Here is a 15,125-nt window from a genome sequence, read left to right as displayed (position 1 = left end):
ATTGAAGTCACCCCACATGAGAATAGCCCAGTGCTTATGGCACTCACCTGAGAGGTGACAGATTCCCTTATTCCCCACAAATTACAAAATAGGTCCCTTTTGATTATCACAAATTGTTTAACATATTCTGCCCCAATCTGCTGTCACTGCCTGCCTTGTCACCATCATCTTCTGAGGTTCCGGGGAGGTAGACAACATAAACACTATGGTGCAATGATTATATAATGTTTGCTGTGTAACAATGCAATGCAAGAAATGTAAACTTAACAGACTAGTTTTTAACAAAAATGAAGACTTCCCCAGTCTTGTGGCTAGACCGTGACAGTACCTCCTGAAAGCCTGTGCCTTCATCTCAGCAATAAAAAAAAGGGGAAAATAACAGGAGTTAAGAACATAAGAACGGCCATACTGGGTCAGACCAAAGGTTCATCTAGCCCAGTATCCTGTTAAGAGCTAGAAGACAGGAAGATACTACAACCCGTTGCAGAATGACCACTAGAGGGCTGCTTGTCTCCAAAACTTTAAAATGCCATCTCCAGAAAGGCACACTGGGGAAAGAAAAGTTTCTATATGAAGGACACTGGGGAGAGCTAGTAAGGGTCAGCAAGTCCCTGTGGATTGCTTCTGGGTTCTGCATATCAGCACTATATCGCACCACCTGCATATAGAACATCCACCCTGAATACATGATAATGGCATCAAAGGGAGAATAATAAAGCTCTTTTTGTCTGACTGCGTCACTGCAGAACTAACAGGTTAACATTTTCTATGGTGTTGTGAGAGTGACATGTAATCCATCTCATGAGCACTGGCCCACATCTCTGCAGTGAAACGAACATGACCTCCTTTAACTTGCTTTAGATCTCACATTGCTCTCCTCAGAGAACACGCTTAAAGAGTTTAGTGCACTGTGGGTGTGGATAGGCAGAACCAGTCTACATTGTAGTGGAGTTTGCTCCCTTCTCAGTGTGGGGGCAAGAAGGTGAGGCCATTACCCAACCTAATTCCATTCCACCCTGTCCTCTTTAGCGTGATGCATGACCTGTAGTGGTACTTGGAGGGAGCAGTCCCTCCATTCCCTTCAGTGCCTGGATTGCAGATGTGACCTGTCTTTGCACAGGTGTGCCAAGAGGACAAATCTGTGTGCCCTTCACTTTACCATACAATCTGGCCCTTCTTCATTGCCTGAGACCCACACTAAAAGAGAACATCAATCCACAAAAGCATCGGATATGGACAAATGTTTATTTACTTGAGAGACGAGGTGGGTGAGGTAATATCTTTTATTGGACCAACTTTTGTTGGTGAAAGAGAGAAGGCTTTGAGCTACACGGAGCTCTTTTTCAGAGCTTACTTGATTTTCATTGTTACTCTTTACTGAAGAGCCATTTGATTTGGTCTCTCACCTCCCCCAAGTCCCCTATCCCCTCCTTCCCACCATGAACTACAGAAAACCTATATGACTCTGCAAAATAAAAATAAAATAAAATAAAATAAATATAAACAGCTAACTGTTGGGACTCTTACGATCCATATGCAAAGTGTGATTAAGCTTTGGGGGAACACACACAAAAACTCCAGGCTATGTATTTAGAGCCAGATTGTGAGTCTTATACCTAATAGGGAGAAATTAGACACACAAGGAATCTCACTGACTTCAATGTGCTGCTTGTATGAGTAACTACTTACCAGAATAAGAGGTTCACTGGTCCCTTAACTTGAATCTTCCTATTTCCATCTCCAGCTTCTTTTCCACGCAAGTTTGTTGTTTCCATAACTTTGCTACAATTGACTTGTATGTCCCCTCTCAATGATATTTCAGCACTGATATGCATTGTCCTTTCCTGGCTTTAAATCTACATGGTAAGTTAGGAAAATAATGAACCCTAGACAGTTTATGCTGGACCAGTGTTAAAAAAAACAAAACAAAGAAGAGAATGCTGGCATAGGCCCCAATCCTGCAAACGCGCATATGAGAAGTTCCAGTGAAGTCAATGAGACAACTCACTTGAATACAGTTAAGAACATGAGTAAGTGCTTGCATGGTTATCATCTTATTTAGCATTGTGCTTTGTGTTTGTTCTTTCTATAGTTGTTATTTTTCAATTGCTTTGCTTCTTGATATATGCTCTAGCTACAGCACAAATTCAGGAGAGTTACTTCCAGAATTTATTTTCTCAGTGGCTGTTTCCTTCTCTTCCTATCTTCCTTCGTTGATAACTGATATCTGGCTCTGGCAAGCCTTTCCTGACTTTGAATAGCTGTCCACAACTGAATGCATGAGGTTTTTTGCCTGGAGTTGAAATGGAATGGGTGCTACAGCAAATAACACCACCCTATGCAACTTTTACAATTCTTGTAATGGATTTCTACAGTAGACCTTGTCCTTTTCTGATTGGTATTTAGCACAGGGAGATGAAGGAGACAGTGATACCATACCGTGTATACTAAGAGGACACATTTAATTTTATTTACTTATATAGCACATGATGTCTATTAATCACAGAAAACATTTAATCAATTATTTCAATAAGTATACATATCTTCATGTGGACGCTTATTGGACTAGATCCTTAGCGAGTGTAAATTCGTGTAGATCCATTTACACCAGCTGCGGTTCTGGCAGGTAGTACAGAGCAAAAACAGCACGGGACTAACTGAAGTTTGATTTAAAAACCTGAGGAGCTTACATCTTCAGGGAAACTGGGATCCATCACAATGGCTTGGTGACATTTTTATCTTACGATTGACTTTTTTCAGACTGAGCTTTTTTTCAAGACTATTAGCAAATGGCAGTGGTCAGGAAAGGTGAGATTTTATTGAAATATTGACCATACAGAGCAATAGAAAGAATACATTGAGCATCAGAAATAAGATTGTTGGGGTCCTTTTAGCCTAGCTATACAGGACATTGAAGGAATTGAGGTATCATGCTCTAATTTAATAGGTTGCCACTCTATCTACTATGAACCTAAAAGAAAATCTAATAATAAAAATAGTTTCTCCTCGGTTTTCTCCTTTAATTTGTGCTAAGGACCTCCAGGTTTGGCATCGGTGGATTGAAGTGAATCAAAATCTGTAGCTTATGCATCTGAGGGTGGCAGTTGCATCTTTATTCTCACTCCACTGGAGCACATGATTGTAAGGCTTTTCCTCTCCATTATGTTATTGAAAAAAGTGTAATTCTCATTATATTGGAATATGAATAATAATAACAAAACTTTGAATGTCCTTGATACCTTCCTGAAAGGTTAATACTAGTTATTATATTCCTAGCTGTATTCATATTTGCATTGAAAGCTCTCTGATTTTATGCAGCTGGAAAATGTGTTAAAAAACTCCTGAATTCCTCCTATTAAAATGAAATAGCTGAAAACCCAATGGGGAGAAAACAAGTGAGAATTTTGCTTTCACCGAACCAATACATTCATAACACAGATTAATGTGTAGAATATTATCTTAAAATAGTACGATGAATATCCTGGAGACTAGAACTAGTGACTATTTGTTGCAAGCAATTTATTAATCAAATTTGACCATTAAATCTGTCATTGTTCATGAACAAATTTATTTTTAATTAATTGGTTTATTATTTATAATTGTTTGACAAATAAGTTTTACATTAATATTAGAGTCAATGAGTTTTTTGCCAGCTGTTAGTAATTAGTACTCTTTTGAGTATCTGCTACTTGGAATTTGCCATTTACGGTGTGTAATTGTCTAACTCAGGTCATGTAGTACATTTTTTGTCCTCAGATTAGATGACCTATCCTCTTTGAGGATATCTGAAGAAACCACTGGGCACTGAATCTTTAAAAAAAAAAAAAAGGGTAGGGATAACTTTATAGTGTGAATTTAGAATAGGAGAGAATAAGGCCTGGGAAATTTTAGGATACTTTTAGTCTTTTCTGCCCAGATCCCCAAAGATATTTAGGCTCCTGATTTCCATTGTTAGGAACCTGAATACCTTTGAGAATCTGGGTCTTCCTGTCCTCTTTTGCAAAGAAAGAGCATTCATTTTAATTGGGTTCATATAGGGACTCAGACTTTAGAATATCTAGGTTTCTTCCTGAGTAAAGGATACAAAGATGAAAGTAAGAATTATTGGGAGTCTGGTGGACTTTACATTCAAATGTCTTTTGAAACATTTACAGAAATATTTGTGCATGTGCACGGTCCTAGTGAACTTTGTTTAACCACTGTCTAATGTGACCCATTCGGTCTGGATAAAGTATTCTTTTCTTCCTTGTGCAGATCTGATATGTTCTGTTAAACAGATATATTGTTCCATACTAAAGATGAATGCATTTCTGTGCTGGGTAAAATGACATTTCTGAATAGTTTGCTCACCACTTTGTTAAGTTTATAAGTGCTTTGGGGGACATATAACTTTGGTTATGTAATACATTAAAACTATTAAGATATATTATTTATATGTGCTAGGTTTATGTGTGAGAATTGATTTCTCAATACTTTGCCTGTGGACACCATTCCTGAAGTTGCATTACGAATTAAATGAGCCCATTGAAGTTCAGGAGTGAATAGATATGTTTTTTTCTGGTTCAGGTTCCTCTCCAGTTTGGAGTAACTCACCTCTGGAATCAATGGAAGATGCAGGTATTAAACACCTCGAGAAATTAGGCCCAAGATGAGAAGACAGAAATGTTGGCCTGTAGGCTGGAAGCTAGGAATTAATGACTTTATCTCCCCACACCACATGTCCCTTCACTCGCTTGATTTTCAGTTCTTTTGAAAGCACTGATCACATTTTCTTGTACCTAATCTTAACAACTTACAGTGCATTTATAATACTGTATAATGTACTATGTACAGTAGAAGTAACGCAGAGTTATGATTTTGAATGTGCCTCTTGTTGAGACATTCATTGTTTTCCATGGTGTGGATGTATATGTTCAAATGTGTGAATTCAATAGATTTTTTTAGGGCCTGATCCTCAGCTGGTATAATTTGCACCACTGAAGCCAATAAAACTACACCACTTTACACAAGCTGAAGATCCGGCCTTAATTTAAAATCAAAACAAAATTCCCGAGAAAGAAACATAAGAGCAAAAAATAATAATGTGCTGATCACAAGTTAGGCATTTGAAGAATACATCAAGTCAAACTTTTATTAGCAAAGTTGAATTCCATGTATAATGAAAATATCTTTTAAAACCATACATGTACATAGGCATGATACAAACAGCAACTACAGTACAAACACATTTTTCTAAACCTTAATAAATTTACATTAACATTCATCTAGTAAAAAAAAAGGAATGGTGTGAACTTAGTGCCACATTTGTCTTGATCTTTTCACATGAAGTAACAAAATATCTTGTGTAAAATAAAAAATACAGTATGCTTTGGCTCATACCCATATATTGGTTCCTGCATGAAAACTGAATTACTGCAGATAACAAAGCTTGATATGATAGTCAAAACTTTTACGTGAAAGATATGGTGCTGAAGTGTAAACATGTACCAATAGTCAGGAGATCAAATGGCAAACATTATGTATATGCTTTATTCTGAAACACTAAACATTAAAAAAGATGCTTCTGAGGGCATGATCTTTTGTCAGGTTAATGGAATTTCTGCCAGCAAGCCCTAACAACGATTCCCTTCAATTTCTCTCTTCTTACATGGTTGTATTTTAAAATAATTGAGATACACTATATACAGCGTGTCTAAATATCCTTTTTATTTGTAGAACTATGACTGCATGATTGAAATTACAATGAAATGCCTCTTCAGATGTATACAAGGCTTAGAATAAAAGTACCCAATTAACTAACATTGTTTTCCAAAGCTATGTGTAAAATTATTGTCAAAAGCCTGGAAAGATGCACTCTGATCGTTTTTATTTAATTCACTTGGGGAGGAAATTCTGATCCTGCAAACTTTTATTTACATGAGAATCATTGGCTCACATGGTTTGACAGAAGTGACAAATCCCTGAACCACTGCATCATGTTGAATGCTGACCTACAGAAGATATGATTTCCTATTAATTATATATACTAAACAACCTAACTACTGTAATTTTAATACATTTATTAATGGAGTTATATGATGGGGTTGCTGAACTTAACTCCATGACCCAGGAGGTTCTTTCCATTTCTGTAGTCTATGTTCCAATATATATATTGATTTATTCATGGGGGGAAAGAACTTGTCTATTGTCTTCATTGGAAGCAGACACATGGCCAAGACACTTATCCTGTATTGGAATCCAGTAGCTAAGACTCCTGGGGAATCCTACGGATGTCAATAGGAGAATGCACAGAGGTGGGAATATGGTTTTTAAAGTGCATTAACTCCTTCAGACTTTGTGCCCTTGAGCTCCCAGACACCACAAGAGACTAAACTGGAGACGGAGGTCATTCCTAAGAATACTACATTATGCAAGGTTTCTTTGTTGGGTAGATTGTGCATATTTTAAAATGTATTGTTCTAATACACTAGGGCCAGATTCTAATACCCATACCCATGTTGAATGGGCCATATTCCATGAGTATGTAGTATTAGAGTAAATGGGAATACTAGTGGAAGCTAGGAATATCCAACATGAGTAAAGCATTTGGTCCCTATTACCAGGGAGTTGTAGTGACCATCTATATTTTGTTTACCTAAGACTTTTAATTATAAAATATTTTTGCAACTTTTTCTTTGAGTTAGCTCTATCACCTCCATTGTTTAAAGTGGGCCTTTGAAATTCATCAGGGAGAAATTCCTAGGGCCAGAGAAGTGCCTTTTTTTGTTAGAAGAAATTCCATTCAGATGTGGCTGAGATATAAGCTTCTGAAAATCACCATTACCCTTCCGTGACTTGTGCTGTCAGTAAAATGTTGGCAGCATGCCAAAATAATAATAGAATTAACATTCTAATCTAAGCTTGATCCCATGCCACCACCAAAGCAGTAGCAGACAGAACAGGAGTGGAGAGAGAAAGCTAAGCTTTTCTCCTTTCTAAAACCCCTTCCCTCTGCTTCCCCCAGGAGTACCACATGGGGAAGGAGTTTCCCTCACCTCAGGAAGGTTGAAAAGAAGAGAGTTGTTCCACACTCATAGTAATCTCTTCATTTTCCTTAGACCCAGCAGATGACTCCAGTAACCTAGTCCCACTTTTCTATGGTATATCAGTTTTCTCTTACTGCCAACTAAAACGGTTACTGTAATTAAGTACCCAAGCTGTCCTAGAAGTTTAGGATTCAAACTGACTGATGATGTATGATAGGGGAGCTCTTGTATTTGCATATAATAGAATTTGTTTTTAATTTTTCTTTTAAAAGAAACTACAGACAAAGATCTATATTTAAAAATATTAGTTATGGTTGTAAAATCCAAATCAGAAAATTTAGGAAAGGTCAGAATTAAGGTTTCATATGCAACCTTAATTCAGCCTTCGTGTGTGTATGTATTAATATATATTAATATATAACATGCTCACATGGCATTTTTTTCACAAGACTCCTGTCTTATTCAGCATATGCAGTTTTAATAAGTAGTTAACGTAAGAGAGGGGTTTTGTATGCAACAAATGAAAAATCATTACAGATTTCCAAAATGTTATTTGATTAAGAGGATTTCAAGCACTACTGAAAAATATCAGAAATACCTGTTCTCTTAATTATGCTACTATATTTATGGTGCTAATACTTTAAATGCAACGTAAGTGTCAACATTTCCCCCTCTTTACACCAAACCCCATTGAAATGAATGGAACTGGCCTGCTTTGAATGAAAGGAAAAATTGGCTTCAAAAGTATAATCTGTTTTGCTTTTAAAATGCCATCTCTTTTGGAAGCATATTTTAACCTGTACATTCGAGGATAAAAAGTAGACATAATGATGCCTTTAAAAAAAATCCCTGCTGAAAAAGAATTACTCAAGAAAGAGAATGGAGCTAGACAGAGACAAGAATCTCTTGGAATTTCAGACATTTGTTTAATATTCATTGGGCAGGGTCCTAAAAAGTCAGTGCACATTTAAAACATTTCATTGCACATCTTTTTGTCACAGTGTGATTTTTAGGCCCTGAGGCATAATGAATCACGAACATTAAGATTTAAGAGTCTGAATAAAAAAAAATAATAGAAAAAGTACTCATACCGACACAGATGAATAGCACATCACAGGAATGTCGTCAGCAACTTTAAGTTACAAATGAGCAAGGGATAGCACAGGATGTTTATTCATTATTTGATAAGAGGATGTCCCACTAACATGGTTTGAAATTTGTGGCTGTTTAATATAGATGTTTCTGGGACAATGACGCCAGTTAAACCGAACAGCCTGTAAGTGCAAGAAAAATGCATATTGTTGCTGACTTTTAATGGGTCATATCGGGCCTAATGTGTGAGCAGCCATCGAAACTTGCACATGGCAGTGGCCCACAATCCTAAAAGGTTTGCCCCTATCAGAGGTCCAAACCCTTTGCACAGAGGAGTTGTTTAGTAGCTATTGGGAGCAGAAGGAGGAGGCAGACTCTTGGAATTGAGTTCTTATCTAATACACTCTAACACCCTAGCCTGGACCTTTCCCTCCTCCACAATCAGATTTCTCTCTGAGGATTTTGTGCCACCTACAGAAGTTGGCACAGCAGTAGGGGAGAAGAAGAGAGTTTCTGGCTACTCAATGGACCATTAAAAACAAACTAGAAAGGCCAGTAATTTGTGGATGGAAGCAGTGGGGGTTGGGGACTTATTACTTCAGCTTGCTGGATAAGGCTAACGAGGGGCTCTCCCTGTCCTATTAAGAGTTTCTTTAGAGGCTGGGAAGAGATAAAATGAAGAGACTAAATTTAATGTTTACAAAATCCAAGAAAATTTTCAATTATTTTTTTCTAAAAAGAATATCCAGTGGAAATAATTGAGAAGGCAAGGAAACGTTCCTCTGCTAGCCAAACATTGCAGCCATGTGCTAGTGCAGAGCACCCTAAAAGTGAAATGGATTAGGAACAGACTAGCAACAAATTGAAATTGTAACACAAGTCTGGTCAATTCTGTTTATTTCACTTTCAGGTTCTCATGCACTAGTGAACACTCATCCTGTTGGGTAATTTGTCTGGAGTCCTGAAAAAAGTCACTGTATGTGACTTGGAACAGGATGTAAGATTTCAGTTTCCTGCCAGACGCCATATGTGAGACAATCTTCCCCCGCTCCACCCACCCCCAAAAGCCGACCAGTCTCTTTTCAGTGATCAAGTTGAATTAACTGTATAAAGTAAACAAACAGTACAAATAGTGAGACATTTGTCAAATTCTCCCAATTTTAGGGATCTGAGGATATTGTGTATTATAATACAGGATATTGTGCTAACTATTTTAACCTATGACCATATCATACTCCTACAAGCCACATATAAGTAGTCCCATTGGCCTTTATTCCAAATAGATGGTAGATTTAGGGCCAGGTTTTCAAAAGGATTCAGCACCCAACAGCTACCATTGTTTTCTATGGTTGTTGAGCACTTTTGAATCTCAAGCCACTTCATTTAAGTACATGAATGGGAGCTGGCCCCTTAGGTATTGTATAAAATTAAAACCAGTGTTATAATTATTTAACAATGTGCATCATGCAGCTCATAAAGTTGTAATTCTGGGTCTGATCCTGCAAACCCTTACTCATGTGAGTAGTCTTTACTTACACTATTATTTCCACTGAAGTACTTGCAATGAAATCAATGGATCTATTTGCCTAAGGACTACTCATGTATAAAAGATTTTGCAGGAATTAGCTTTTATATAGTAAGATTTCTCCTTATAACAATGGCTAAAGTGTATTGTAATTGCAGATACAACCATTTTAAAAGAACAACATAGAATTGCAAGGAACATTTGCATTGTGCTGAAGTTAACAAAATATAAAAGCAAAACAAAAAACAAAAATGTTTTAAAATAATTAGGAGGCCAAATATAAAAAGGCCAAACATGCACAGTGCAGCTTTGCTGAGTTTGTAATGGGAATGAGTAGCAGAGAAAGGAACAGCTCCATTGGGAATTTTAAACCTTATTCAGTACACCATGTAGAAAAGAAACTCTAATGTAATCCATTTTTTTTAAAAGGAACAATGCAGGATGTGAAAATAATTTTTTTAAAAATACCTAACTATTCAGGGTTTATTTTTTGGAGAGCAAAACAATGATTTTTTTAAGTATTATCCAAAAGAAAGAGGAAAAGCTAATATCTGACTGTTTTATACCCAGTTTGTCCCTCTATTTCTACATAGCAATACAAACCAGTCTGTGTTTTCAGTTATGTAAATATTAACGTAATATGTACAAGAGGGACAAGGTGGATGTCTTTCATTGGACCAACGTCTTCTTCTGAAGAACTCTGTGTAGCTCAAAAGTTGGTCTCTTTCCCCAACAGAAACTGGTACAAAACAAAGATATTACGTCATCCACCATGTCTCTCTAGTATCCTGGGACCAACATCACTACCACAAAATTGCAAATAATATGTACAATGCATTCCTGAAATGTATGCTAGCATACAAATATACAGACAGAAGGCAGACAAAAAACAGTTGCTTAGAAATGCAGTTTTCAAGGATCTTGGGAGGCAGATTCAGGTGGCCTTTTTAGTAGTCTAAAGACCTGATCCTGCTTCATTGACACATAGAACAGATGTGGGATGAGCCTCGTTATCCTCTGCCAAAGGAAAACTAGTGTAACTGAACTTGTTTAAGGAAAGAGTGACAGTTACTGGAGAGAAGATATAAATACCAGATCGGAACCTGTTTCTTTTGAGAGCAAGTTTGTGATCAAATTATTTTTGGATAAAGCTGTTTCTCTAAGTAATTGCAATCAGCTCTAGCCACTAATTCTAGACTTACTTAAACAGACTTTCTTCTTCTTCATGAACATTAAATAATATATGGAATCTATTTCTATAGTGTTTTCAATTATTTTTTTCTTGGTGTTAATTTTTAAAGTAATCTCCCTTCTCCCACCCCCACTACCTTCTGACCTCCACAATGCTAAGGTCATTATATATTAGGGAATACTGGATGTAAATGTATATACAAAGTGACAAAGCATACAAGAAAGAGAAAAGTTATATAGAGAAACATGTAGGGTAGCAAGTATCTATATACATATGTAACACTGAGAAGCTATGGTTTTGGTCAGACTGAGTGGTATATATTGAATGTGAGAATATTATTCACCTGTTCTTTATGAATGAAAACACCTGAACAATCAGGACTGAAAAGTCTCAAAAATCATCTTTTGATAGCAGCGACTAATTCCCATATTACCTGGAAGTTGGGGTCCTGACTGATTCATTCTGCAACCTACTTCTGATCACATATGGTAATAGTTGATTACTAGTCAAGATAAATATGGAAATTTGAAATTAATCATTTATGTTAATATTTTATGCATGGAGAGGAAATGTTGCTGTAGAACTTCCAGTGCTTTCGACTGATCCTTTTTCCTTAGATCCAGCGTAAGCGCCAATAAATGAACCATCTTCATTAAACATCCCTTGGTCCCCTTCTCCATAATCTACCAAACTATCAGCACTTTCCGTAGCTTTAATGTCCCCGTTAAGTGACTGGAGGCTGCCTTTGAGTGGCTTCTCATCGCTGTCACTATGAAATAAAGAAAAATCTTCCCAAAATCTAGCTTTGTATTACAATTACAACAGCAATTGTTCATTTCCTTTATCAAAATAAACAGATATCTTGAGGGAAGAGGGAATCAGATACATTTTGATGGGGATACAGTTTCAAAACATTGCACACAACACACTATTCACTTGATTCTAGGTCAAGTCAATGGATGTGGTGCAGCTAATGCACCCTGCTCTGTGCATTGTTTGCATTTTGCATTTTTTGTCATTTTGAATTTAGTGGAATAGGTCAAAAAACAAAACCAAACAAAAAATGCAAACATTACTGAAAAGAATGGATTGCAAACAGTTTTTATTTTTCCTTTTTTGTCCCCTTTCCTTCTTTTGCCATTGAAAATGGAGGGGGGGGGGAAGGGTCCCAAGGAGGAGGAAGGGGAAAAGAGGAAAAGCTGAAAACCAGCTCTACTGGTTCATCATTGTACGTTATTTTGTATCTTAAAGAGAGGCATAAAGAGTCTTATTTTACAAAGCAAAGAGCCATTTGTATTGCCCATTACAGGGTTCATTTGTTTCACCAGCCTTTGAAGTGGAGTAGGTGGACTGAGGTAAAGGCTGATGTTTGAGGGTATTGGTATTTTATTGTGTCCTGTTGCTTTTTGGAAGGGATGAGCACTATTTTTGGAACTTTAAATGATTGGCATGGTGCTGGGTGAGCACTTTTATTTATTCTGAGTAATAAATAAAAATACATTTTGCATATCTATCTATTTCGCAACTGCACAGTCATAATCTACATTCACTCCGTGTGACACTGTTTCCATCTAGGGATGACTGGGCCATGCTATCGGGGTTGATGAGCCTGCTACAGCCTTGGGTAAGAGAGCTGAATCTCTTCTGTTTTCAGATGCAGAGGTGCCAGGTTTGACTTCAGTGCTGAAGACCCATCCAGGGGCACAGAATTACATAAAGTGGGTAATTTATATGCACTAGACAGCTGTGTGCCTCAAATACCAATCTGTAATGCAGCAGTTACTGCACATGCCATAATGTACGTAGATCATCTCATCTCTGAAACATCAGGCCCAAACCTCACTTCTTCATACCATTTGTATTCAGTACAAAAGAGCCCATCATTTCATATGCTCCTGAATTACTTGGGAAGAGTCTCCAAATCTGTTTTGGGCTGCTCTGGCTTCGCACTTAATTCACCACTGAGCCTTCCACGGTCCCATGCAGGGTTTGTGGCTGGATTACTCCCATATTGGCTAATCCCCAGTTGCTGGAATGACCTTTATGTGCTCTCTTCAGCTACACCTAAGGATTAGGGAGCCACAAAGGCCCCAGACTCTGGATTTGTGCCAAATATACCCTGAGCAGCCCAGAGCTCTGGGCCATTCCCTTTACAGCAGAGCTGCTTGAAAGATATCCCAATTTTTCCATGACAAAGGGGACAATTATTTTGCAACATTTTTCACAAAGGAGCGGTTCCATTTTTCAACTAACTGCATCTTTATAAAGTGATGGAGCCAACCCTGTGTATATCAGAGAGAAGTCTTATTGACCTGATGGGAAAGCATAAAGCCTTGTCTAATGGGACCTATCAGCATCATGGCTTAGTTGCCCATTGGTTACATTGTTACATCTCCAGCCTCAAACTCTGAATTTACATATGTATATGAAGGAATGATTCAGTGAAGTGTTAAAAGACACCTAGTGTTATTTGGCAAAGCTATTTTTAACAAATGTATACTAATCTATATTAATTAACATCCTTTTTGATTAGGCATGGCAAAAATAGTAAATAAGACAACACCTAATTACTAAGAAGCAGTCAAAAGAGGCAATTTACAATGGGGGCCTGTGTAAGGCTGCTACAAAAAAAAAAGTGTTGGAAACAGTGAAGTCTAAAGGAAAGTGTATCTTCTGACTAAGGTTTTTCAGTGGAAATGGCATGGGAAATCCCATGAGATCTTGCAATGAGCCTGTTATTGTATATTCTGGAAAGCCCAGCATTTCCTGTCTCAACAAAGCCGGCAGTTAGTCACAGACATTTCCTAACTGCCACGAGATATAAATAATATTACTAGAAATTCTTATACTATTAGAAACGGACAAAGAAGCAATAGCATTTTTTAGTCAAAGACATGATGTTACTGGTATCACTAAGACATTAGGCAACTGGGCCACATTCCTGCTCTCATTTATGCCAATGTATGCCTGGTAACTCCATTAAAATCAATGGAGTTCCACTGGCTTTACAATGAAGAAAGTGACAGCAGAATACGTCCATGTGCATCTCCAGGATATCTATGTCTCCTAGAAAGAAGTTCATGTCCAATGATGATCTGAAGTAAATCATCTTATGTACATATCCAAACACAAAATGGTCAAGACCAAGATAATCCAATTCGATGGTACTATTAATGTGATTTCAGGAGAACCAACAAATGACTCCAACTTACCATGGTTGCACATAAAAATTAAGTAACTTGTGCAGAACTTCACCGAACTATATCTCAAGATGTGAATGCAATGGCACTGCCTGCTGGCTACCCCCTCACACTGCAGCTCTAGGAGCCCAGGCAGCCTCAACAACCCAGCTGTCTTCTCACTCTTGCTCCGTATAAATGGTATATAGAGACTGTCACACATTGGACTGTTCCAAGACCAGATATTCAGGACAGACATTAGACCAGGGGTCGGCAACGTTTGGCACGCGGCTTGCCAGGGTAAGCACCCTAGCGGGCCGGGCCAGTTTATTTACCTGCTGATGCGGCAGTTTTTGGCCGATCACGGCCCCCACTGGCCGCGGTTCGCCATCCCGGGCCAATGGGGGCAGCGGGAAGCGGCGCAGGCCGAGGGATGTGCTGGCCACGGCTTCCCGCCGCCCCCATTGGCCAGGGATGGTGAACCACGGCCAGTGGGGGCCGCGATTGGGCGAACCTGCCGTGTCAGCAGGTAAATAAACTGGCCTGGCCCGCTAGGGTGCTTACCCTGGCAAGCCACGTGCCGAACGTTGCCGACCCCTGCATTAGACCACACATTTGCCCCTCTCAGACAGCACTTTGAAGTCTTAAGCATCTCCTCCAAGATGTGATCAGCACTTTTGACTGCAATTGACTTCAGTGGGAGTTGAAGTTGGTAGGCACCTCATAGGAGGTGCTCAAACTGCCATAGGATCACCTGCTATTTTGTGGGATAATCAAAAGATACTAACCTGTTACTTTACATTAATCAGTCCCACTCTATTGACTTCAGGGGGAATGAAGGTCATTAGAATCAGGAGATATAAAGATGTCTCAAGTATGTTTTCATTTTTCATGAAAAAAAAAATAACCAGAGAAAAATGGAAAGTGGATGTAGATGCTACAAAAATCTTCCAAATTGTTGGGCCCAAGATTGGGCTTCTAAGCTAGTAACATAAAAGTTCAATTCTGCCATTCTCACTTAGCTCAAACTATTATTGAAGTTATTAGTAATGTTGACTGAATAAGGATATCAGTAACTGGCCCCAAAATTTGTCTCTTCATAATCAATATAC

The 15,125-nt window shown here is 38.1% G+C and overlaps 1 protein-coding gene across 6 annotated transcripts in view; it reads right to left on the bottom strand.

Moving 5' to 3' along the window:
* Nucleotides 1–5,117: 5,117 nt before the first annotated feature.
* Nucleotides 5,118–15,125, bottom strand: part of CHL1 (cell adhesion molecule L1 like) — a 194,347-nt gene continuing 184,339 nt past the window's right edge. For all 6 annotated transcript variants that reach the window (XM_054035093.1, XM_054035095.1, XM_054035092.1 and 3 more), the window contains one exon: nt 5,118–11,603. In XM_054035093.1, the coding sequence (XP_053891068.1) occupies nt 11,387–11,603 (217 nt within the window). In that variant the 3' untranslated portion in view covers nt 5,118–11,386. The remainder of the gene's footprint in view (nt 11,604–15,125) is intronic.

Source organism: Malaclemys terrapin, chromosome 7, assembly GCF_027887155.1.
Source record: "Malaclemys terrapin pileata isolate rMalTer1 chromosome 7, rMalTer1.hap1, whole genome shotgun sequence".
NCBI classification, from domain to species: domain Eukaryota; kingdom Metazoa; phylum Chordata; order Testudines; family Emydidae; genus Malaclemys; species Malaclemys terrapin.
Note: the sequence above shows the minus strand (reverse complement) of the source record. Positions and strands in the feature narration are given on the sequence as shown.